The 23,603-nt window shown below is 41.5% G+C and overlaps 2 protein-coding genes across 8 annotated transcripts; one reads left to right on the forward strand and one right to left on the reverse strand.

Annotated features, from left to right (window-relative positions):
* The first annotated feature begins 11,178 nt into the window (after positions 1 to 11,178).
* pdyn (prodynorphin) lies at positions 11,179 to 12,525 on the forward strand. Its single transcript, XM_086159699.1, has 3 exons — positions 11,179 to 11,286; positions 11,589 to 11,733; positions 11,857 to 12,525. Exons 2-3 carry the CDS (start codon positions 11,602 to 11,604, stop codon positions 12,400 to 12,402), a joined length of 678 nt encoding a protein of 225 aa, XP_086015825.1. The 5' UTR covers positions 11,179 to 11,286; positions 11,589 to 11,601; the 3' UTR covers positions 12,403 to 12,525.
* Positions 12,526 to 13,801: 1,276 nt separating this feature from the next.
* Positions 13,802 to 23,569, reverse strand: gmeb2 (glucocorticoid modulatory element binding protein 2). Of its 7 annotated transcripts, none has more exons than XM_086159693.1 (11): positions 23,268 to 23,569; positions 22,300 to 22,336; positions 21,520 to 21,663; positions 21,334 to 21,419; positions 20,909 to 21,033; positions 19,876 to 19,979; positions 18,945 to 19,102; positions 17,935 to 17,997; positions 17,711 to 17,848; positions 16,045 to 16,167; positions 13,802 to 14,633 (listed from the first exon to the last, which is right to left on the reverse strand). In XM_086159693.1, exons 3-11 carry the CDS (start codon positions 21,660 to 21,662, stop codon positions 14,035 to 14,037), a joined length of 1,539 nt encoding a protein of 512 aa, XP_086015819.1. In that variant the 5' UTR covers position 21,663; positions 22,300 to 22,336; positions 23,268 to 23,569; the 3' UTR covers positions 13,802 to 14,034. The 7 variants fall into 7 exon arrangements, with proteins under 7 accessions (XP_086015819.1, XP_086015822.1, XP_086015821.1 ...); XM_086159696.1 differs by having other exon boundaries at positions 21,520 to 22,203; XM_086159695.1 differs by having other exon boundaries at positions 22,300 to 22,339.
* Positions 23,570 to 23,603: the final 34 nt, after the last annotated feature.

A 23,603-nucleotide genomic window follows, 5' to 3' on the forward strand; every position in this document is an offset into this window, starting at 1 on the left:
AATAGCTGACACACTGGAGCGAGACAGACGCAAGAAACAACCAAACAACATCCATCCAGTTTGTAAGGGAAGGGGAAAAGCCAGGCCCATGGCAACATCAAAAACAGCCTACTGCAAATGGCCAATTCATGGGACATGGAGTTAGACCTGGGGGAAAGGCAGCAGTTAATCCAGACAACCTTCAGACAGGATGTAATACTGAGGTCAGACGAGGCAAAGAAGATCATTCTCATGGAACTTACTGTCCTATGGGAGGGAGGATGCGATCAAGCTCAAAATACAAGTACCTCCTGGAGGACCGCAGGGGAAAAGGTTGGTCAGAGGAAGGAATTAAGGAGGATCCAGGAGGATAAGATGGGCAGGGATTTGGCCACCACTGTTGACCCACCGTTGAGAGGGTGTTACAGTTCAGGGTCAAAAACACCCGATGTTCAAAAGGCACTGTCTGATTACATCAACTCCGGCTGGTCAAGACTACATTCACCAACAGTGAGGAGGAGGCATCTTTTGATATGATTATATTCATTCACATAAGAAACTATTATCATTTTCTAACCTCAGTCATTGTTTGGGAGAAATACTAAAAAAAGTATGTTGATGCAATTATTTTGACCCAGAGCGTTCCAGACTTCTGTCTCCCCAGCCACTTGGTCCAGCTCTTTTGGGGTATCCGAAGGCCTTCGCAGGTCAGCCTAGAAACATAGACCCTCCAGGGGGTCCTGGGTCTTCCCTGGGACCTCCTCTGGGTTAGACATGCCCAGAACATCCTCACATCCAGGCATCCAGGAGGCATCCTAACCAGATGCCCAAGCCACTTCATCTGACTGCTCTTCATGTGGAGAAGCAGCAACTCTAGTCTGACTCCCTCATGGAAGGCCAAACTCCTCATCTCTAAGGGAGAACCCAGACACTTTGCAGAGAAAACTGATTTCGGCCAATCGGATCTGCAACCTTGTTCTTTCAGTAATGACCCACAGCTCATGACCATAGGCGAGGGTAGGAACATAGATCTAATAATAATAATAATAATACATGGGATTTTTATAGCGCTTTTCATGACACTCAAAGACGCTTCACAAGTAAAAAAAACAGAGGGAAAAGAACATACACAGAATTATTGGGAAGAAGTCCAAATTGGAGAGTGTGGCGATGAGCGCCAGTCCAGGGACAAGCTGGAGGGGCTTCGCCGGTGTGCAGCTGAGGGTCGTGCTGCTGTGAGGAGGCAAGTGTTGGAGCTGGATGTCGGAGATGGATTTTTGGTGGAGGGAGAGATGGTGGAGCAGGAGGAGCAAGAAGATTTCGGCCGATGGAGATGCCGTCTTGCTAGGCGCCATCGGGATCCGGAGTTTCGAAAGGCTAGCCGGCTAGCTAGCCAGCCAGCCTGCTCAGGTCACCGACGGGATCTGGAGTTTTGAGAGGTTAGCTAGCAAACCAGCCTGCTCAGGTCGGCAAGCTAGTTTGGTAGCTTGCTGGAGATTGTCCAGGTGAGCCTTTGTCTTTGGTTTGGTTGATTGGAAGGAGAAGGAGGAGAAGGAGGAGAGCGGGAAGCGGCAGCCAAATGCGCCAGCGTCCTCCCGCCCGCCATCTTGCCAAAAAAAAAAAAAAAAAAAAAAAAAAAAAAGATCTACCTGTAAATTGAGAGCTTTGCAAAAGGTCTGTCTTGGTGAAGAAGCTGAGCCAAAAGGCAGAGTCTGCATCACTGCAGATGCCTCGCGATCCATCTTACGATCTCTTTCTCCATTGTTCCCTCTCTCATGAGCAAGTCCTCGAGATACTTTAACTTCTCCATTTAAGACAAAACCTCCTCCCCAACCCGGAGAGGGCACTGCACCCATTTCTGGCTGTAAACCAAGGCCTCGAATTGAGATGTATTGATCCTTATCCCAGCCACTTCACACAGCCCAGCACACACTGGGATGGCATCAGGCCAGTGGTGGTTTTGGTGTGGGAGTTCTGGGAGAATTCTGCCCAAGGGAGTAGTTGGGCCCATTCTTGATGTTTGTCATGGTAGAAGGGTTGATTTCCTGGACCTTGCACTCTGTTTTGCTGTTTGACTGGCAATGATATCCAGACGTCAAACTGACTGTTACTGAGTATCTGAAGAAGGCCTTCCAGACTCAGGAGACAAACTGCGGCACTTTGTCGATACTATATCCTCAGGCATGCCATGGTTCAGGAACACCTGGTGGTGGAGGGCTGGGACCATCTCCACCGGGGATCAACTTTCAGGCCTCAGAGAACCAGTCGACGACCACAAGGATGCATGTGTTGCCTTCTGATCTGGATAAAATCAAAGTCAAAGTCCACCCCCAAGTGGGACCAGGTTTGGCAGGGGCCATAAGTTTACCCGCTAGCATAGCATGGTGCTTGCATAATGCCACATACCGTTGCCACCAATTCCCAGCCACCAATACCGATAGTGTTGTGGGTACCATACACCCTGGTGCGCCCCATCCAAAGTGGTGGCATGAGCTGTGGTGAGCAGTGTCTTGTAGGATCTGTGGACCATATACGTAGCCCTGGGGGGTATTTTCTGGAGCTGGGTTTTCAGCAGCCTGCATCAGTTTTTCCACAAGAACCCATTAGGTGGTTAGTCCCATACCGTCCCATGACGATGCTATGGTGTCGGGAGAGGCAGAGTTCTCGCATGACCTTGCAAGCGGGATACGGCTTCAGTCTTGCTGTTCTTGGGACCCAGGGCAGTAGAGAATGATAAAGCCAAAGCAGACAAAGAACAACATCTACCAGGCTTGTCAGGGGTTGAGACACTTGCCGGAACTGAGGTATTCTAGGTTCTTGTGATCCATGAGGATAAGGAAGGGATGCGTAGCCCTTCCAGCTAGTGGTGCCATTCCTACATTTCCCCACACAGTAATTCTGCTCCACCTTGTTCAGTTTCTGCAAGTAGCACGCAAAGGGTTGAAGAACATTGTGTTTACTTTATAATTTCACTGAAACACTTTATAGTTTATAGTTTATTTTTATTTCTAATTCTGCCTTTCTTTTATTATTTATTACTGTTATATTTTCTGTAACTGGCACTGCAATTTCCTTCGGGATTAATAAAGTTGTTCTTATTCTTATTCTTATTGTCGTGGGGGCCATGTCATAAGACTGCCACAAGCCTTGCAGTAGAGACATCCTCTTCTACAACAAACAGCCGTGATGGGTCTGTTAATCTCAGCATTGAGGCAGTAGTGAAGGCCTGTTTCAGGGAGTCGAGCATGGTGTTCACCTCTGAAGTCCAAACGAGAGTATTGGGTTTATTTCGGACCAGGGATGTCGGGCCAGTGATCCTGCTGTAATTCTGAATAAAACCAACAGTAGAAGTTGCTCTTGAGCCTACCACCTCACTCTTGCAGCGATCCATGCTGACTCCTTGAGCTGGATAGACATCCAGTAACAGAAAAATTTTAACATAGAAATTGAATGGGCAATTCCACCTTGAGAAATACTGTTCTGGTGAAGAATGAAGAACACTTGGCAAATGTAAGGACTGTGGTCAGATCTATTCTTTGAGTAAATTAAGATATCGTCAAAATACAAGATTACTGATTTATTCAATAATGCGCAAAAGACCAAGTTTGCAAAACTTTGTAGTATGACGAGGCTTTTTCACCATTCTATAAGGCAGTGGTCCCAAAACTACGGCTCAGGGCCCAGATACGGCCCGCCTCCACATTTTGCCCGGAGCCTGAACAATACCAGAGATGCATTATGATATTTTTTTTCATTCTGGCCACGTAATCATGACTTGTACATGCATAGAACGTAACATTCTATTCCACCTTTCTGCAGTCTGTGCCTTTTCTGAACCCCTCCCTCAAAAAAAATTACACACCCCTGTCAAATAATACGGAATAATGGCGAAAAGATTAGGTAAGAGAAAAATAGATTCAGAATGCAGGGTATTTAACCTGCAGTGGACAAACAATTATTTTTTTGTTCAATTCAAAGAAAAGACTGTTTGTCTCATCTGTCAAGAGACGATGGCTGTATTCAAAGAATACAATCTACGCCAACACTTTAAATCCCGTCACAAAGACAAGTATGATAGCAAATGCGAGCAGACAAACTCTCAAAGCTAAAAAGTGGACTGTTAGCTCAGCAGGGTACATTTGTACGCCAAGCTTAGCTGAACCAGTCTCTGTTCGTGCGAGCTTTCGGGTTGCTCGAGTGATAGCAAGCAGCACTAAACCTTTCACAGATGGAGAATATGTCAAGAAATGTTTGAATGCTGTTGCGGAGGAGATGTGTCCCGAGAAGAAAGATGTCTTTAATGTCTTGAGTCTGTCGGTGGCTACAATCGCAAGACCCATTGAAGAAATTGGGGGTAATGTATATGGCCAGCTACAACAGAAGATGAAAGAATTTGACCTTTTTTCATTAGCTCTGGATGAGAGCACGGATGTGCAGGACAGAGCGCAGCTGCTGAATTTTATTCGTGGAGTTAGCGCAAACTTTGAGACTTTGGATGGCTACCAGATCCTCGCACATTTCAAAGGGACTACAAAGGGGGGAAAATATTTTTTGCAAAGTATGGCAAACCATGAAAGAATTGAACCTGGACTCTCTGGAAAACAATAAATGTTTACGTTTAGACACCTCTGTGATGGTCATACTTTTTGTTACAAACTGGCCCTGCCCTCCGTCAGTGAAGGGAAAAGTTATTCAGCCCTCACAGGAAAAAGTTTGGGGACACCTGCTATAAGGCATTACTAGGTATTCATAGTGATCCATGGGGGTTATGAAAGTGGTTTTCCACTCGTCACCTTCTCGGATCCAAATGAGGTTGTTGGCAATTCTGAGGTCAAGTTTGGAGAAATTTTTGCTTGCCAAAGCTGTTCCAGGGCCACAGGAACCAGAGGGAGTGGGTACCTGAATTTAACAGAAGCTCAATTGAGCGACCTGTAATCTATGGATGGATATAACCTTGTTTGAGTGTTTCTTGCTCAGGGACTCAACCATGAGGCAGGGGTGAGTTGGGGATGAAAACTACACAGCAGTCCCAAGGACAAAATTTCCAATTGCTCCTATCCCCCTTCTCCTCCACTCTCTCAACATCAAAAGCCACCTTCTATCGTTCTAAAATTAAATCCTCTGCATGTAATCCCAAGAAACTCTTCGGAACCTTCACTACACTTCTCCAACCCCTTCCTCCTCTTCCCTTCTTCCCGACGACTTCACAAACTTCTTCAAAAAGAAAGTAAATGACATTAGATCCTCTTTCTGACCAGCTCCACAGCCACCCTCCCCCCCTCTTACAATCCAAAACGATATTACTCAGGCAATTGTTGCATTATTTCTGAGAATTTTCAAAAGTGCAATGAACATACACATCCCCAAAATATGAGCAATGGATGAAGAACAGACATGCGAAGCTTGACTTGCCAGTGTAATTAAGATACATATTATTTTTAAATCAGACATCACACAACCCCACCAAGTCTGACTTAAATTTGCATCTTGCGGCGAAGGCTGCTAGGATAGATGACTGCGCCTGTCATTCTTTGGACCACCACATTTCTCTCTAGGAGTTCTGGTGTCTGATTGAGAAAAAAAAAAAGAGAAACAATAACTCTATCTCTGTATACAATGCAATCTCCTTTTAAGGTTTACAAATGAATATTAAATCAAATATATGTAGATCACAAAATATAATAAAACTAGTTGAAATACTACGATGTTAGTGTCATGAGATGCTGGGGCGGACTCAAGCAGGGAACCACACTTTAGAGCAGGGATGGGTGGAAAGCGCTTTATTGCATTGAAATGGCAGGACGGGTTGCAGACAGGACTGCGGACGGGACAGGTTGCAGGTTACACCGGCCGACTGGGTCCGGTAATGGCAGGGATGGGGTCCGGTCGTGGCAGGGCTCTGCAGTGATTTTGAGAGCCACAATCCCCCGGCGCCAGGCAGAGCGTGCCGCTGCCCTTTATAGGGATCTTCATTAGCGGCATCTGCTGCAGCTGGCGCCGATTGCAAATTGGGATCAGATGTGAACCCTGACAGTTAGGAAATAGAATGGTTATAAATAACAAGCAAAACAAAAATACATAGCTTAATAACAGACCCAGTACTTAAGCCTTCTCATATTTCTTTCTGAGCAGTACTGAAAATTAAAATGTATCTATACATGTGAGTTTGTTTGTGACCAAACTTTATTGTTGGCACACAAGAAGCACAGGTAGTGGTTGGGGCTGCACTACTTCTCTTGTGGCTTTTAGGCTAAAGCTAACAGACTCTATGTATGACAACGCACATATGACTCAACCTGTTTAACATATGTATATTAACCCAACAACGGGAAAAAATTTTGGCTCAAGGGCCGCATTGACTTTTCAAATTTGACAGACGGGCTGGGTTAGCACAAGATAAGATACATATTAAAAAAAACATATCATATCATACATATGAAAATAACAAAAATAAAATGTTAACAGGACATATCAGACTCGTCCAACATTTGTCTGAACATTGTCTGACATTTGCTTTGGAAATATAACCAGACTGGTTATATTTGGAAGGCTCTGACGTTTGCTTGCATTTCATGCACAAACCGTTTTTTCTCTTGTAGCTTCACATCCAGCTCATTCATGTGTGTCAGTATGTCCACAGTAAAGCCTAAATCACTAAGCCAATATGTGTTGTTCAGCTCTCAAGTAGCTCCAAAAATGAAATAATCTCCTGTTTGAGCTCCCACATTCATTGATCCAATCATTCAATCGTTCACATCAAGTATGAATTCTGTACCAATCTTTGTCAGGCCGGATAAAAAGACCAACAGGCCGGATGTGGCCCCCGGTTTATCCACCCCTATATTAACCAGTGGACCGTTAGGACCTGGTGGGCCTTCTCTGCTGCCTCAAAAATATCTGGATCACAGTCTGATTTTAATTAGATTTTGTCCATGGATACTTATTAAATAATTCCAAAGTGTCTGTCGCTTCCTCGCATTGCTTTTTCCCTGGATGTGCTGTTTCCAGACATGTATTTTCATATTAAAGCATTTAACCAATCACATTTCAGCCATTATTTGTTTGAGGCCTTCTAGAAGGGTACGGTAACATCAGTGTATCACACACCCTTTGTTGGGCTTATACTAGCCAGAGCTTGCAGGCTGCATCTGTAGCGAGCTGCACAGACACAAATATAGTTGTGTTGATATAATAGCTAATAATAATAGCACATGGTGCCTCGAGGAAGAGAAGGAATTGATGTAGTTGCAGATTTGTTGTCAAAGCCATTTTAAAGACAGACTTTTCAAGAAATGCTGGACATTATTAAGAAAGGTCTAGCAATTCCGAACCTAGCAGGCCTGTTACAGCAGGCAAGGAAATGGACTTGTCCATCACTTTGACTCACAGGCTCCAAGGAACACTGCATTGCTGGGAGTGCTTGCTATTTGCCACTGATCAACATGGTGTTTGAAGCCACACTGGTTTTTAAATTTGACTTGCCCGTCCAAGGTAGCAACGAGACACCAGATCTCTGCCGGGCACTTAAAAGCAATGGTGCTGTCCAAAACTTTTGGGGAAACCACAGTGGATCAACATTTGAGTGAGTAAGTGTGCAGGGAGTTCTGCAACAAAAAGGTGAAGAAAAATAGGGAAATCTTAAAAAGACTGATAGAGTGAGCCATTTTTTTGGGCAAGCAGAAACTTTTAATTTCAAGGACTTTCAGCATGCACCAGTGGCCTGCTGGTGGATGTCGCAAACAGACATTTAATTGACGCTGTGTCTTTTGCCATCTATCCACATGATACAGAGGAAGTTCGGCCGCTGATGCACACTAATTTTTTAGCATTGGGAGATGTGTTACTTCTTGGGGCATTGCATTTCACATAAAAGGCATTAGCGTGCCCTGGCTAAAGCGACCCTTCTCGCCCATCCCGTACCCACAGCGTCCATGGCATTAATGACCAATGAATCTGACATTGCCTTAGGGCCTGTAGTTGAACAGCATGTGGCAAACTCGTCCAAGGCTCCACCATCCTTCTTCACAGCACCACAGAATAATATAGCTATATTTATATAAAAGAATGAATAGTTGACAGTATATAATCACACAAAGAGATGTCCCTCACTCAAACATGGGTTAATGTGAAAACAGATTATACTTGCCAAAGTTGGCAACCCATTTGCACCAAGAGTGTTGTGGAAAGCTTACTGCGAAATTTATCACAAGCCAATTGTCAAGTAAAATTGAATGGATATGATAGGTTAACAGGACTTGTAACTTACCTTAGAAAAGGACCTCAATAAGTATTTATACTCTAAATACACTATATATTTTATAGTGTAGTGGATATTGTAATGTAACAGTTAGTTTGAGTTTCAGAAAGTGGTGGTGGTGGTGACTTTATTGCTACAGATTACCCAACACAAAAAGACAGGAAATTTAAAAGAATTTAAAGATAATAAACTTACATAAGCTAAATACTTGTATTAATGTTAAAAAAGAAATTGGAAAAAATATCTGTATCAGATTTTGTCCAAATCAACTCTTCACTTTCTACTGTTTGTCCTTTTGGCAAATTAACAGCTAACCCTAATTCTCGGCATCATCATGTCTTCTCCATGTTCTCTTTCACCCCATCTTCTCTTTGGTCTTCCTCTATGCCTTCTGCCAAGCAATCCCAATCACAGTATCCCTCTATCACAATCCCTCCTCTGCACATGACCAAACCATCTCAGCCTGGCCTCTGACCTTATCTCCAAAACATCCAAGATGTGCTATCCCTCCAATGGACTCATGCCTCATGCCTGATCCTCTCCATTGTTTTTACGCCCAAAGAGAACCTCAACATATTCATCTCTGATACCTCCAGCTCTGCTTTCTCCCTTTTCACCAGTGCCACTGTATCTAAACCATACAGCATCACTGGTATCACTGCCTTCTTCTACATCTTGCCTTTCATTCTGGCTGATACTCTTATCACACATTGCCCCTGTCACTTTTCTAATTCAGCCTCAGGGCGGCATGGGCCGGTGTTTCCCTGAGCCAGACCCAAGCCAGGATAAATGCAAAGGGTTCAATGGGAATGGTTGGAGAAAAGTGTCAGGGGTACTATCTGATAAAAGACTATAAGCCAGAATGAAAGGAAAGGTGTACAAGACAGTGGTGAGACCAGCGTTGCTGTATGGCCTAGAGACAGTTACAATGACGAAGAGACAGGAGGCAGAGCCAGAGGTCGCAGAGATGAAGATACTAAGGTTCTTTTTGGGAGTAACCAGGATGGTTAGGATCAGGAATGTGTGTATCAGAGGAACAGCACATGTTAAAGTTTGTAGAGAAGAAGGTCAGAGAAGCCAGACTGAGCTGGTTCAGTCATGTATAAAGGAGGGATAGTGAATATATTAGTAGGCAGATGCTGGAATTGGAGCTTCCAAGCAGGAGGGCTTGAGGAAGACCAAAGAGAGGATTTATGGCCGTGGGTAGAGAGTATATGAAGGTAGTTGGTATGAGAGAGGAGGATACTGAGAATAGGGTTAGATGGAGAAGGTCAGTTCACTGTGGCGACCCCTGAAGGGAAAATCTGAAAGGAGAAGAAGAAACCCCTGTCACTTTTCTCCACCCATTCCAACCTGCTTTAACCTGTGTCCTTCACCTCCTTTCCACACTCTCCATTGCTCTGGAATTTTGACCCTTAGTCAAACCCTAACTCAAAATCATCCACTTTCTGTATATTAACTCTCTGTACTCCAGTCCTCATTGTCCCACTTTGGTGCCTCTCATTCACACACACACATTCTTTCTTGCTGCAAATAACCTTGATTCCTTCTCTTAATGAGCATACCTCCCCCTCTTGAGAATTTCTTCCATCTGCTCCCTGCTCCCACTACAGATCACAATGTCATCTGCAAACATCATGGCTCACGGAGATTCCCCGTCTAACCTCACAGGCCTGTAAGACTGTTCACCACTGCAAACAAGAGGGGGCTCAGAGCTGATCCCTGATGGAGTCCCACCTCCACCTTGAACTCCTCTGTTACCCCTACAGCACACCTTACCACTGTCTAACAGCTCGCATACATGTCCTGCAACAGTCTAACCTACCTTTATGTCACTCCAAACTTTCTCATGCAGTACCATAGCTCCTTACCCGGCATCCTGTCATAGTCTTTTCCTGCCTACAAAGGCACAATGCAGCTCCCTCTGATGTTCAGTACACTTAATTGGTATGCTGGTATGCACCAGCATATCAGATCCCCTATTATCATTATTATTATTACTATTATTATTATTATTATTATTATTATTATTATTATTATTATTATTATTATTATTGCCTGTTCTGCTTTACTTTCCAGTAAAATTTAAAGTCATTGTGTCTCTGTGCTTTAGTTTCAGCATCTCTTTATTTTTCATTGTTTCCAAATACTTAAAGTAAGCAACAGACTATCACAAGTAAATATAAAGGTTCTACTTGACATCTTTGTGTCATAAGCTTAATATGTGAGCATCCAACTGCAGAACAGTGTCGGGCGGACACTCCTCAGGGTCATGGCTTCTCTAAAAGTGCCTCCTTGCCCCACTCAAGTGATATGTATTTACATAACTGAGATGTCCCCCATAATGCCTTGCTTACATTGACTTCCAATTCAAAAGAGACTGCAGAAGTTGGAAAAACAGGAGAGCTTGCTATATCAGATTGAACACCTATTGATTTTTCTGGTCTCCATCATTTACCATCAGTCAGAGATGACAATAACATTGTTCTCATATCAAATAGTGATAGTCTACTACTTATAAGACCCATCAGACTAAAGACTTAAGTATCAATGTGATGTCACGTCAGTATCAGTAACCATCTAATATGCACAATAGAGCTGCTCAGAGTCACACATGGCAAAAAGACTGTCCTGTAAAGTGAGTAGACTTGAGACTTCACAAATCGGGACTGCGCTTGAAGAATCTGGTCAGTTCAGATTTCAGAGACTTCACTTTTTTCAATCATATAGCGTCATTCAAAGATCATGATTAAATTCTGATCAAAAAATCCGGCTATAATCAAGACCCAACATGAAATGGTGATGATGTTGTTAGCATTATTTGAAACATGGGGGTGGCAGGATAATTTACGCACGACGTTTCTCTCCCATTGGTCCATTGGTAGAGGCCTCTGTGATGCGCCGCAGTTACCCAGCGACTACGGCGATAAAAAGGAGTGCGCCGCGCAGTGAAAGCTACACACCACCAATAAAGGGCGGACGGAGAGTTTCCATTTTCTGTTGGATACGACTCTGCGAGTCTTGACGCTACTGGAAGTCGAACTCCTGAGGTACAGCCTCTGATCCCCATCAACATTTAAACTTTAAGGGACTTTATGTGACAGTTTCGTGCTTGGAGATGGATAATGTAGTGAGAGAAAGGACCGCTGCGCAAAACTACAACAGCACGGGAATATTTGACTTAAGTACAGTCAAATAGTTAGGAATTGTTATTTAAACGCTATCTATGGTCATCAGATTATCAAATCGCTCATAGTTTGCACATTGTTAATATTGACTTACTTTCAGGATTTTTTTCAATCAAACCAGTGAAGCTGTGTGTGTGTGTGTGTGTGTGTGTGTGTGTGTCAAGGATCTGGTGAAGAATGGAGTGGTATGTCCTGGTGCTGGCGCTGAGCTTGCCGCCCTCCATCCACACACATTGTACTTCTCAGTGCCAGAACTGCAGGACGCAGCAGCAGCAGATCCGCGGGGCGAACGCAGCCCTGAGCACCCTGGTAAGAACTGGGAAACAGAACAATGGACTCCGGTCATCTTGAACCAAGCAGGGAAAATGGAAAGCTAACCGTGTGTGTGTGTGTGTGTGTGTGTGTGTGTGTGTGTGTGTGTGTGTGTTGCAGGCATGTTATTCAGAGTGCGCTGGGCAGCCGGCGGAGAGCTGCGGCGGAGCCCGCGAACAGGCTGACTTCGCTCGGGCTGACGTTGCTGTGGAGGAGGATGCGCAGCAGGCGAATCTGGTAAAACGCTACGGCGGATTTATCAAGAGAATTGACAAGAACAAGAACAAAATCTTCACCTCGCCGTGGCGTGACAATTACATCGATAAGGTGGGCGGGCTCTCGATGAAATACGAGGACTTGTTGAAAAAGCTTGGTAAAAGAGACGCACATGAGGGGCAGACGCTCCGCGGTGCCGCCAAACGTTACGGCGGCTTTTTGCGCAAATTTGGTGCCAAGACGAAGCGGGGCGACTCGAGGGAGCAAGAGAGCGAGGAGGAGCCGGGGGAGCCGCAGAAACGCTACGGTGGGTTCATGAGGAGGATCCGTCCGAAATTGAGCAACGTGAAGTGGGACAAGCGGTACGGAGGTTTCTTGCGCCGCCACTTCAAAGTGTCCGTGCGCTCCGTGGAGGAGCCGTACTACTCCGACGACGACTCGAGTCTATAGAGGAACCCACAGGAACACGAATGGACTTGAGACACAGCCATTCGTGCAAAAGTGGTCATAGGTCTGTGTATTGATTGTTGTTTGTGTATCAGCTCTCAACTCTGTTAAAAAACATGTGCGATGGTCAGTCAATAAAGGATGCTTGTTTAATAAAATCATGAATCAAAACCATCCTATTTGTCCTTACAGTTCAGAGGAACCGCTCAGGCCGATTTAGTGAGTCGCATGTATATTACATATTCGTCATTGTGGACTGTGGCGGCTTTTTCACCTGGAAATTTATACAAATCTAAAACAAGGGGACGCCTCATATTTCAATCAAGCGGAATATGCTCTTGCTTTTGTCGCTAATACATGCCGATAGAGCTCATGAATATAAGTAAGTCATTCGTTTTATTTCCTTTCATACTGCATTTCACGCGGTCATCTACGTTCCGTCATCATAAATATATTCAATTTCTTCTTAAAACAGAGCCTGGGATTTCTTAAAACATTGAAATGACGGGCCTTACAAGTATTCAGGGCCGTGGGGGACACTAGAGATTATCCCGGCTGCCATCGGATGAGAGGCGGAGTAGACCCTGCACAGTCAATCGCAGAACCACAAATACACAGACAACCATTCACTTTGTCATTCACGCATCCGAGCAATGTCCTCATTTTATGCAGTTAACCTTCTGTGTGTTTTAGACTGTGTTGGGTAACCGGATCCTGTAGTAAACCCACGCACACACGGGGAGAAGTGCAAACTCCACACAGAAAGGTCCCCTGTAGGAATCGAACGAGGCTCCTTCGTGCTGAGGCAGAAGCGCGAAACAGCACCGCCCCTGAATGTCATACACATTGACACATCAAAAGCATATAGGTCATTTTTTTTCTAATCCTAGGTTAGAGAACGTCGATGAAAAGCTCATTATTTTTTAATTAAAGCCCGGTGATCAATTAATGGCCTCTCCAATTGTTGTACAGAGAAACCTGAGGCAGAATCTCAAAAACTCTTAACACCATCCAGAGTTCCTATTACTTGATGACAGAAATATTTGTCTTCTTTTCATGTTTGACTCTCCAGGGCTTGAGGAATCTTCACTGTAAAACACTTACTATGAGCTCTTTGACTCCGTCCAAATGTAAAATCTACACCACTGCATAGTCTTGAAAAAAATACAATATTTTAATTCTTTCAAATATTTAAATAAATTCTTGCTTGAACAAGCAAGCACAGTTCAAATAAATGCAATTTAATATTTTTGATAGCAGCTACACTCACTTTCTCATATATACAACTACACACATATTTTGTTGTGTGGGTGACTGTGCACACACACATACACAAACATTATCTCGATCTCTAACTGCCAACCAAATATGTTGAGAAAGGAAAGTCAAAATCCCATTAAAATTTGACAAAGGATTCTCATTTAAGTTAATGAAGGCAAAGATATGTGACTGTTATTAATTTCTTCATGAAAACATTGCATTTATTACCAAACTGCACAGAACAATGATTCTGTAACCTTATTTAAGAGTGTATGATACACAACAAATTAAGAACTTAGGGAGTACTAACAGATGCTGGTGAAAGTCATCTGATGTGGCACAGTGATGGACTCCAGAGGAAAAATCTGTATCACTTTACACCTCATCAGTCTCTTGCATCTCTTCTGGCTGACCCTCACTGACTCCATCAACTTGACCCTCCCTTAACAAATCATCCACAGTGGTGCCCATGGTGTCCACCACATTAATGGTTGCATCGGGCTCTGTGACATCTGTACACTGCGTGGAGGCCAGGTTCTGGAGCGGTGCTGGCAGCGTCACCAACTGAAACTGAGGGCCCACCATTTTAACAAAGTTGCCAGTGCTAGGCGTGCCCTCCTGACCTGCCACTGTGGACAGCACAGTCAAGTTTGGTGGTTCGGCTGCCAGCTCTGATCCAGTGAGTGGTGAGGTCAGAAAGGTGTATCCCCCCAGGTTGGTGGTAGCCTGCGCCCCCGTCAAAGTCAGCACCTTGCCCAGCGGCAGTCCAGTCAGATGGTTGAGAGGAAGCATGATCTGGTTGGGAGCAGCATTGATGGAGGCTGGACCAGAAACAGTGCGGATCATGCGAGGCCGTTTTGGGGTGGGGGGTGCAGGGACAGGGGCCAGTGTCATCAAGACATTATTTAGGTGCTGGGACTTGCTCTTCAGCTCCCTGGCTCGCTTCCGGTGCTCATCGCACTGCTGCTCTAAAGCTGAAGAGAAACAAAGGACCTTGTCGGACAAAAAAATTTCTAAGATCATTCACTGAAATATAGTACATTCTGAGTTAAGAAGCTTCCAAATTAATAAGCTGAAAGAGTAAGGAAAATGCAAATAAAATAGTAATTCAAGTGTTTCTTTCATATTCATATATCTATTTGTAATTAGTTCAAATGTTACGGATCTCAGATTCGCCTGTTTTCTCCAATTTCTGAACATCTGCAAACAACCTAAATTTTGCTGGTCTGTTATACAAACTTAATAGACACTTTAGTAGTAAATGCACAAAGTGACAAAGTTTCAGAACTAACTTTGTCCCAGTCTTCCTGCAAACATGCCTTAAAGTGTTCATCACAGTGGGGTCTTGAGACATGCCTCCTTGGGGAAAGGTTTGGATTGCAAAGTGGTTTGTCTAACGCCCAAACCCCCCATTTCTCTTTTAGCAATGTCTTTGAATGTAATGATTTATGATTTTTTGAATTATGTGCATTGGATGTGGTTCTGTATGATCCTGTAAAATATGACCGAGATCTGACATGTTTAGAGATGGGAAATGATTAAAAAATAATCTAATTAATTGAAACGGTTCTCATTTAAATTGCCTTTCAATATTTAAGGCAATGAAAAAAGACCTTTTGTTGTTTTTTTTCTGACAAATCAAAATGCATGGCCTTGAACTTAAAAATTTGGTTTGTATTTTCACTAGTCTACAACACAAGCCAATGGCTGAGTGGAGAGAACACATTTGTATTGCCAACATGACCCGTTGTAAGCCCCTTCCATCCTCATACAGCTGCTGGATTTGTTTTGATATGACTTTTGCAAAATATAGTGACAGACTCTGGCTTTTGTGTTGTTATGACACAGTATGGGTGTTCTTTTTAATCTGTGGTCTGGATCATACAGCCTGTTCCTGTGATATAAGACCTTAAATACTAAATTTTCTTACCCAAATTTCCATTTCTATTGTGTGATGTTCTATCTCAACCCAGCTGAGAGGATGATACTAATGGATGAGATTTCCCTCTGGCTCAGTGAAGCTATTGATGTCACTTGCAGATATAACTTAGTTTACAGTCATGGGCAAACGTTCTGAGAATGACACAGCCATAGAAACATCTGGCAAACACCTAAAAACCCTGAAAGAACAGACTTTGTGAAAGTGTCATTCTAACAACTTTTGGCCATGACTGTACAGTACAAATGGCTTATAGTAAAATGACATGTTGAAGTTTACCAGTTGATAAATTTACCAAAAACATTTGTTTTCAATTCACATTGGCAGCAATGCTATGCACGTCTAAGAATAAATATGAAAAAAGTATAGAAATCCAAGGTTACTATTTTGTTTTGCATTTTTGGTTTGAGTGATGTTAAAATGGGGAAATCCCAAATGAGATTGACCGGCAAGGCTGCGCGTATACTGCTCTCTGTAACGGTCCATCTGGCTCTTATGACTGGCTAGAACCTTCTTCACCAGGTCCAACATCCCAAAGTTCTGTACAATGTTATTCAGCAAAACAGCATCTAAAATACAAACAATTCATTGTTACATATAGAACACATGATACAACACAGCATTCTTTTCTGGTGTAACAAACCTCTTGGAAATTATGTCCTTACATGATAATGTCACATTCTGAGTTAGTCAGCAGTCTTTTAAACTTTTACTTCAGTTTTCCTAAAGCCTTTTTTGGTTCTTCTGACAAGTCTAAAATAACAGGACCAATTTTTTATTTGATTTTAAGAAACAATAATCTTTGCATCATGGTGAAAAGTGGTTGTGTAGTTTTTTTGTTTTTTTAATTTTCCAAATGTATCTCACTAGAACAGATTGGCACAAGATAAATCATTTTGTCCTTGTTCCGAAGATATTATGTGCAGTTAAAACTGCAAGCATGATGCAGTGATATAGAGGTCTGCAAGACTAATGAGGTCAGATGCAACTGATAGAATCTTGGAATGCCTAACAAGGATCCTGCCTTAGTCTGACCCTTATTTCTGGACAGCTAACGGCCTCTTAAGTTATGCTAATCAATAAAAGACATTTATATAACTCGAAACCTGCCTGGTCCATGGAATTTTCTGATAGACAGGACAGACAATAGTTAATTTAGGTCATGAGCACCTTTAAATAAATGCAACAAGACTTTTAACATCCTATTATGAAACAGGTTATTTACTTCTGTCACAAAGGGACTTCTTCTAAAGTATGATACAACTTAATACAATGGAACTCAAGTGGATGTGGACAAGACAAAAACCAATTGTTCCAATTTTGTGATTGATGTTTGGTGATTTTACCAATCCAGTCAATCAAAAATATTGGAAAATAGTTTAAAATGTAGGTTACTCTTCTGCTTGAACAATGATCTGTTTTTTTGGAAGCCTTTTTTCAGCATATGTATTGTAAACCTTCCTGGTTTACTTTGTGAATGAAATTCACTTGCTATCATATTATTCAAAATGTTTTCTTGTTTGCTTGACTTTTGTTTGTTTTCTTGAGTTTTGTTTTCTTAAGTCACATTGACATTTGCATTTTTTGAATATTGAAGAGTCAGTCATTTTTTGATGCTTTCACCCATTTCTATATGTTGGGGGGGTAAACAATTAATAGTGTATTGAAAACTCAAAGAGGTTTTACAACCGTAATACACCAGACTCTTAATTTGGAGCAAAGAGGACTTCTGTAAACAGCCTCTCAATGCCATGTGCCATGGTCCCCTATTAAAGAAGCATGTGGAGCTTTATGAAAATTTACAGGAATTTCCAAGAAAACCTGGAAATATTTCAATGAATTCAGTCATGAATTCACATTAAGCACATGTAAGTTTCTTTCACTTAGGACAAATGTAGATTCTGTGTCTTATTTTTAAGTGAGATTACTTTTCAGAATGTCCTTTCAAATCTACTGTGTTCTGCAAGTTGATGACAGCTACTTAAAGTTTATGTTTTTCAGTAATGACATTGACAAACAAATGACAAATATTTATTATCCTCTGCATCCCCCTGTCACCAAAGTCCATTTCTCCAGTATTGTGCTGACCTAGCTTTCGTATGTGGCTCTAACCTTTGACCTGTAGCGATGAGTCAGAGACTCTTTCCTGTAGCCCCTTCAGCAACTCCTCCAGCTCCTTTTGGAAGTCCTGTACCACCTCCTCCAGCAGCCCAGTCTCCTTCACCCCATGCCAGAATGCTATGGAGTCCTCTACATACACACATGAAATATATAGCACAGAGTATCCATCTTTCAACTCACACAATTCCAACTTTGATATGCAGATGCAGACTCACCCCCGATTGCTGTGACCCACTCCGAAGTTTCCTCTGACACATCTGCAAATGAGGCTCCATTCACTACAACAAAAACACAACACAGAACTATTTTAAGAATCTTTATGCTAACGTAAGGACTTGTTTGTCTGTCTGTCTGTTAAACTAAATATGAAAAACAGCATAAAGTTAAATGAATAACAAACTACTAACCTCGGCTCTGGTTGCAATATACTGATTGATTCAGAGTTTTTGTTCATGATTTTTTTAAGACTTGTTCTCTCTTTTTCATTTGTTATGCCTGTGTATTTTTCATGTTGAATAGGTCTAACGATGCTCCCTGCACCCCAAGTTAATATAAGGAAAGAAATTATTATCATTGGACTTTCTTTTTTTGTGTTTAATCCAATAAAACAGGTTGAGGGACAGTGAGCACACTGTACATTGGATGTCTTGAATTATAAGATTTAAGATAAAGTCAAATATATCAATGACAAGAGTCCTTCACTGAATGTATCCCAATATATAACTCGCTGGTTGTAAACTACAAACAACCTAAAGGTTTCACAGAATGAAACAGTTCCAAGAGAGATGAAATTACAGGTTCAATCTTCCTATCCTGGAAGATTTTAACTAGCATATACATTTACATATATATTGGGAAAGATAAGAGAAACCAGACGCAGCTGTTTTGTGAGGCTGAGGCGTCTGTGGCTAATGGCTTGTATCACGACTATATTTATAGATGACAACACTTCGATTTTATGTCAGCCGAAATATTAAATCTTCCCTCTTGGAGTTGTTTGTTAGCTTGTATCTCTTGTGGGCTGCTTTTTAGTTGACCAGGGAAGATGATTTACAAGAGCTCAGACTAATGTTGCACATCACAATGAAAACATAAGACATTGAGGGGAAAAAGGGTTGACATCTACAAGCCTTTACAAAGTTGTCAAGCTTCAGACGGTATCTGACGATTAATCAACATATTCAGGCATGTCTCATTTGTTGTAAGAGACTCTGCAGTGACTCACAGTCAGTTGATGACTGGGGGGCAGGACACAACTCAGCAGATTGATCACTGCTGATGGACATCTTGGTTCCAACTACATCGATCTTGGTGCTGCGGCAGGTGTTGGAGCAGACCTTTGTGTGCTGGTAGAAGTCTAGTTCACCAGAGTCCATGATCTTTCTGAAGAAACGTACATAAATGCAGCTTCAATATAACACCATGATTCCTAATGGAACACCAGCACCTTGAGTCTCATTCAAGGCCCACACGTCAAAAAACAAAAACTGGTATTGGATCATATTGAAATATGATCTTAGTCCACTGTTGACCTACAGTATAATGTCTCTTGCATGTCATCATTATCCCCACATTGTTACATTAAGCTGCATGTGAATACATTTGCTGGGATAAATGTCAATCAGCAATTAAATCTACCTAAAGACTGGTGCTGTGACAAAGTAGAATAGCATGAGACAATGGATGGATGTGCCGATGGGCTTATAATCCGCTTACATTGTCATAATATCCTAGATACATAAATGTATTTTCTATCTATATGCTGGCATAGTAAAAGAAGCCCCCTTTGCTAGGCACCATAAATCTCACTTACTTTAAATGTTATTGACGGAACTGACTCTTGACCCATTTTATGATTTGAAAATGTATACATGAAAATGTTTCTTCATTTAAATCTGAAATGTTGTCTGGTACATAGAATGTCTTGAGCTTTATTTTTGAAAATATTTTCATTGTAAATAAAATTCTGCTAAAACATATTGACTGGTTTGAAAACACCCTGAAACACATTGTAACTCCAAAAACAATACAAGAGTTCAAAAATCAACCAATGGCAATATTACCTGATTTTCCATCAAATAATGTTCCCTCCAGGAGCATAAGCAATAACATGCAATCTGTCACTGATGATAAACTAAGTGAATTGTTTCCCTGACCTGAGCATGGTACCGTTCAGACGGATGGCTCTTTTCCAGTCCTTCAGCGTGGACTTTCCTGCTAAGCACACAAACTCCTTTGGGCTTATAAGCTGCTCATTGAACTAATGGGACACAAAACACAAACACAAAACCAAGAACATGAGCTGGTGAAAAAAATAATTTAGAGTTACCTATATGTGACTAGATCCCTGTGTTTGCAGCTTGCCTTTATATGTTGGTGGTAGACTAAATAAAAAAAAAAAAAACTCTTTAATGTCTCCAAGAAATAACCACCGAGATCTGCAAAAGCTTTGGATTCATCACTGGGTGCCAGCGTCCTCAACTGCCAGAAAAGGTAGGTCAAGAAAATTGCAAATAACTAGGTATGATTTACAGCATGGTGATTGACATTAATTTCACTAATTGCCCTCCTAACTTCGAAAAGTATTTATATTATAAATGTCATTACTACTGTAACAATTCATACAATCCTCTGTTATAAAATAACTTATTTAATTTTTTGTCAGATAAGTATATAGTACAAATAAAATAATTATTCAAAACTCCTACAACTATCTTTCATACTGCTAATTTTTGTTAGAAATTCTTTTACACTCATTTCCCAATAATTTCCCTGTTAATTTTTTCGTGTCTCCTGAGGCTAGTGGTTTCATAGTTTCAGTATTTTTCTGATTTCTAATGTAAATATATAAGTAAAAAAGGCTTTAGCTGTTTTTGGGTACTTTCTGGTGGTTTTTAATAAATTGTGATGTCATGAAATTGTGTTTTTTGTGGTCATTATCTGAATTTTCTTTAATCCCTTTTAAATAAGTTTTGTCTTTGTTACTGCTCTGACCTTTAAATATATCATTTTAAAGATCAGATTATTTAAATGCTCTTAAAATATGTCCAGAGGCCTCATGTCCCTCCCCATTAAAAAGTATTTTATAAATGAAAGCTAGTATGCACATGTACTCATCCAAAGACAAAATGTATCTATATATGGAAAATCTGGCCAAGAATCTAAAAGTGAAAGCAACTCAGTGATCACCTGGACACATTTCACATTAATCCCTGGGCACACAAACTTCTTCCAGACCAGCGTTGCTTTAGTGCCTCCGCATGTAATGGGGTAGAACACATCAGCCTCCATGTCCACTTCCTCAGTTAATTTCACTGCACAGACAAAGACGCTCAAAAGTAAATTGTGTTTATAAACGGTGAGCCTGAGGGACTCCAACATTGAAATTGGTTTCATGAATCAAAAATTCACAAAACATTGTTACATCAATTTACCACAAGTCATTTTTATACTGACTATGGGCATTCAATGGATGTAAGGCTGTGATATTGTGAAAATTTGATTTTTTTTGGCATGGAAAACACATTTAGTGATTAAAAATGATGAGAATAAGTAATAATGATAAAATAAGAATACTAAAAATTGTTGATTTAAAACACAAGTGTATAACATACCAATAACAGCTTCTTCTTTTAACAGGGATTCTTCTCTATTAGCATCTGCTTTTGTGTCCACATGTGTCACAGTCATTATATCCTCTCTACAAAACCACATAAAGATGGTAACCACAAAGTCATCAAAATGACAGAATAATGTCAAACAGAGGACTGGGGGGTTACAAACATTTTTTCAGCACAAACCCTGCTTGGGGGATCAAATGTGCAGCCACCAACACGGCTTTATCCTCTTCTACCACAGAGGACAGATTTTCAGCCACTGCCTCCGGAATGGTGACAATCACCACCTCACTCATTTCCGGCATGCCTACCTCTGAAGAAGCCATGCTGCACAGATAGAGATAATACTAGTTAAAGGTGTAAAAATTCATGTCATCATAAAAGCTGAAATTTCAATATGGAAAATTTTCTATAATCATCATATGCAAAGTACCAATTAAAGAAAAAAAAGACCAATAACTTCTCACTTAAAATATAATATGATCAAATATATTTAGGACTTCAATGACAACATAACACTTACATGTCATCAGAGTTAAATTATTTTAAATACATGATAGCTGTTGCCTTTAATAGCCTGCTGAACTTAACATGAATATAACGTCAAGACATCGAATAAACATCTGAAAAAAAATGATTTAGCATAACGAAGACATCTATTAAATGGTAGAACCTGAACCCCTGGCATTGATTAATGACTCTGTCGGTTCACCATCCAAAGTGAAAAAAAAGGGAGAGGCAGATGGTCAGGTAAGGTGCAATGTATTTCTGGCAGTAGAGATGGAGTCCTAAGCGAGACACCACATTGGATGGCTAACTGGTTTGCAGGAAGTGGAAGTTTAACCTCTCTTGTGGGGAGGGAGACAGCTGGAGAGGGGGTAGAGGCTCTTTTTATACATTTATTTTTCTTAAAACTTTATTTGCTGAGATTAAAAGGCATTGAGAGGGTGTGGGAATACTCACATGTCTTCAGGTGAGCATCGGTATGTTGGAGTCTGCCCTGCTAAATGAGAATGACTTTGGAATTATGTGGGCATAGAAAGAGATCTCTAACAGCTGTTCTTTGTCTCTGCCTCTAACAGTCACAGAAACTGGTGGATGAACCCTCCAAGGGAGGGTAGAATGGAATGTGAACCGGAAAGGCAGATCAGTATGGCTTCAGATTTGACGTAGACTCTTCTGTCTGTTCTGGTGAGCAAGGAACAACCAAGCTGAAAAGGGAAGCTCTCAATTTGCCAGTTCATTTTTGTCTCAGATCTCACCAGCACTTTTAAGTTTTTTGTAATTCTGACGTAATGCAGTCTTCAATGCAAGAGGTTGAAATCAATTTCCTATGCAAATTGCCTGGCTTAGCTTTACAGACAGGATGAGATGTAAAGCCGCTGCTGTTTGTGGTCGTTAGGTCTAAAATTTATATTTCCTGAACTTCCTCCAGTAGGACGCAATGTTTGCGTTTAGTTTCGATCAATATTTTTAGAAGCATACTACGATGGACGTCACTCGCTTTGGGGGTTACGCATCAAGCTTATGCCCATTGAGATGCAGATGAGTTTTATAAGAAAACCTATAACAACTCCCGTTAACGGTATGTTGTGCAAGTCCACCTTGCAGGAACACTAGCGGTCTTGACTAAAACATGCAGGAGAAGTAATACCCCCATCAGACTGGGTATCTCGTGGAAGAGCTTTAGTTTGATGCGTTTGACAGGAACGCCGGAGGTCATCTATTTAGTCATCATTGCCAGCACCGACAAAGAAAGAGGCCAATAAATACATAAATGCGTCCGTGTCTGCCATGCAAGTCGCATGCGCAAAACTTTTTCTGTAAGTCCACTATGTTCGCCCAAAGAAGTATGACGTTTAAGTCAACTAGGCTGCCATAGCGAAAAAGTAGTCACAGGATAAAACGATGACATAGTCAGTGAGTCTTACCTTTGGCCCTCAATTAGTTAACGCTGATTTCCCCTGTCATCTACTGTGTAAAAGTGAGTGTATGTGCCTGTTAGCTTGACGACTGCTGGCTAACGTTGACTGTTTAGTATCTTGTATAGTGTACTGGCTTCAATATGAAGAAGGTTAACACACTGTATAAGGAGTCATTTTCCTTCTGATGGTGTCTGTGCTTAATGAATAAATATGAGATAAGTGGATATTCCCAATACTTCTCGAGTGTACGTCTCTGCTGCATTCCCATTTCTGTTTTGTTTGATTTCTTCTTTCCGTCTCGGTTTATGGCCGTTAGAATATTTTCATGTGCATTACTGCCGC

The sequence above is a fragment of the Fistularia commersonii genome, chromosome 14, assembly GCF_037954325.1.
Source record: "Fistularia commersonii isolate RoL2024-O1a breed Wild chromosome 14, RoL_Fcom_v1.0, whole genome shotgun sequence".
NCBI classification, from domain to species: Eukaryota; Metazoa; Chordata; class Actinopteri; order Syngnathiformes; family Fistulariidae; genus Fistularia; species Fistularia commersonii.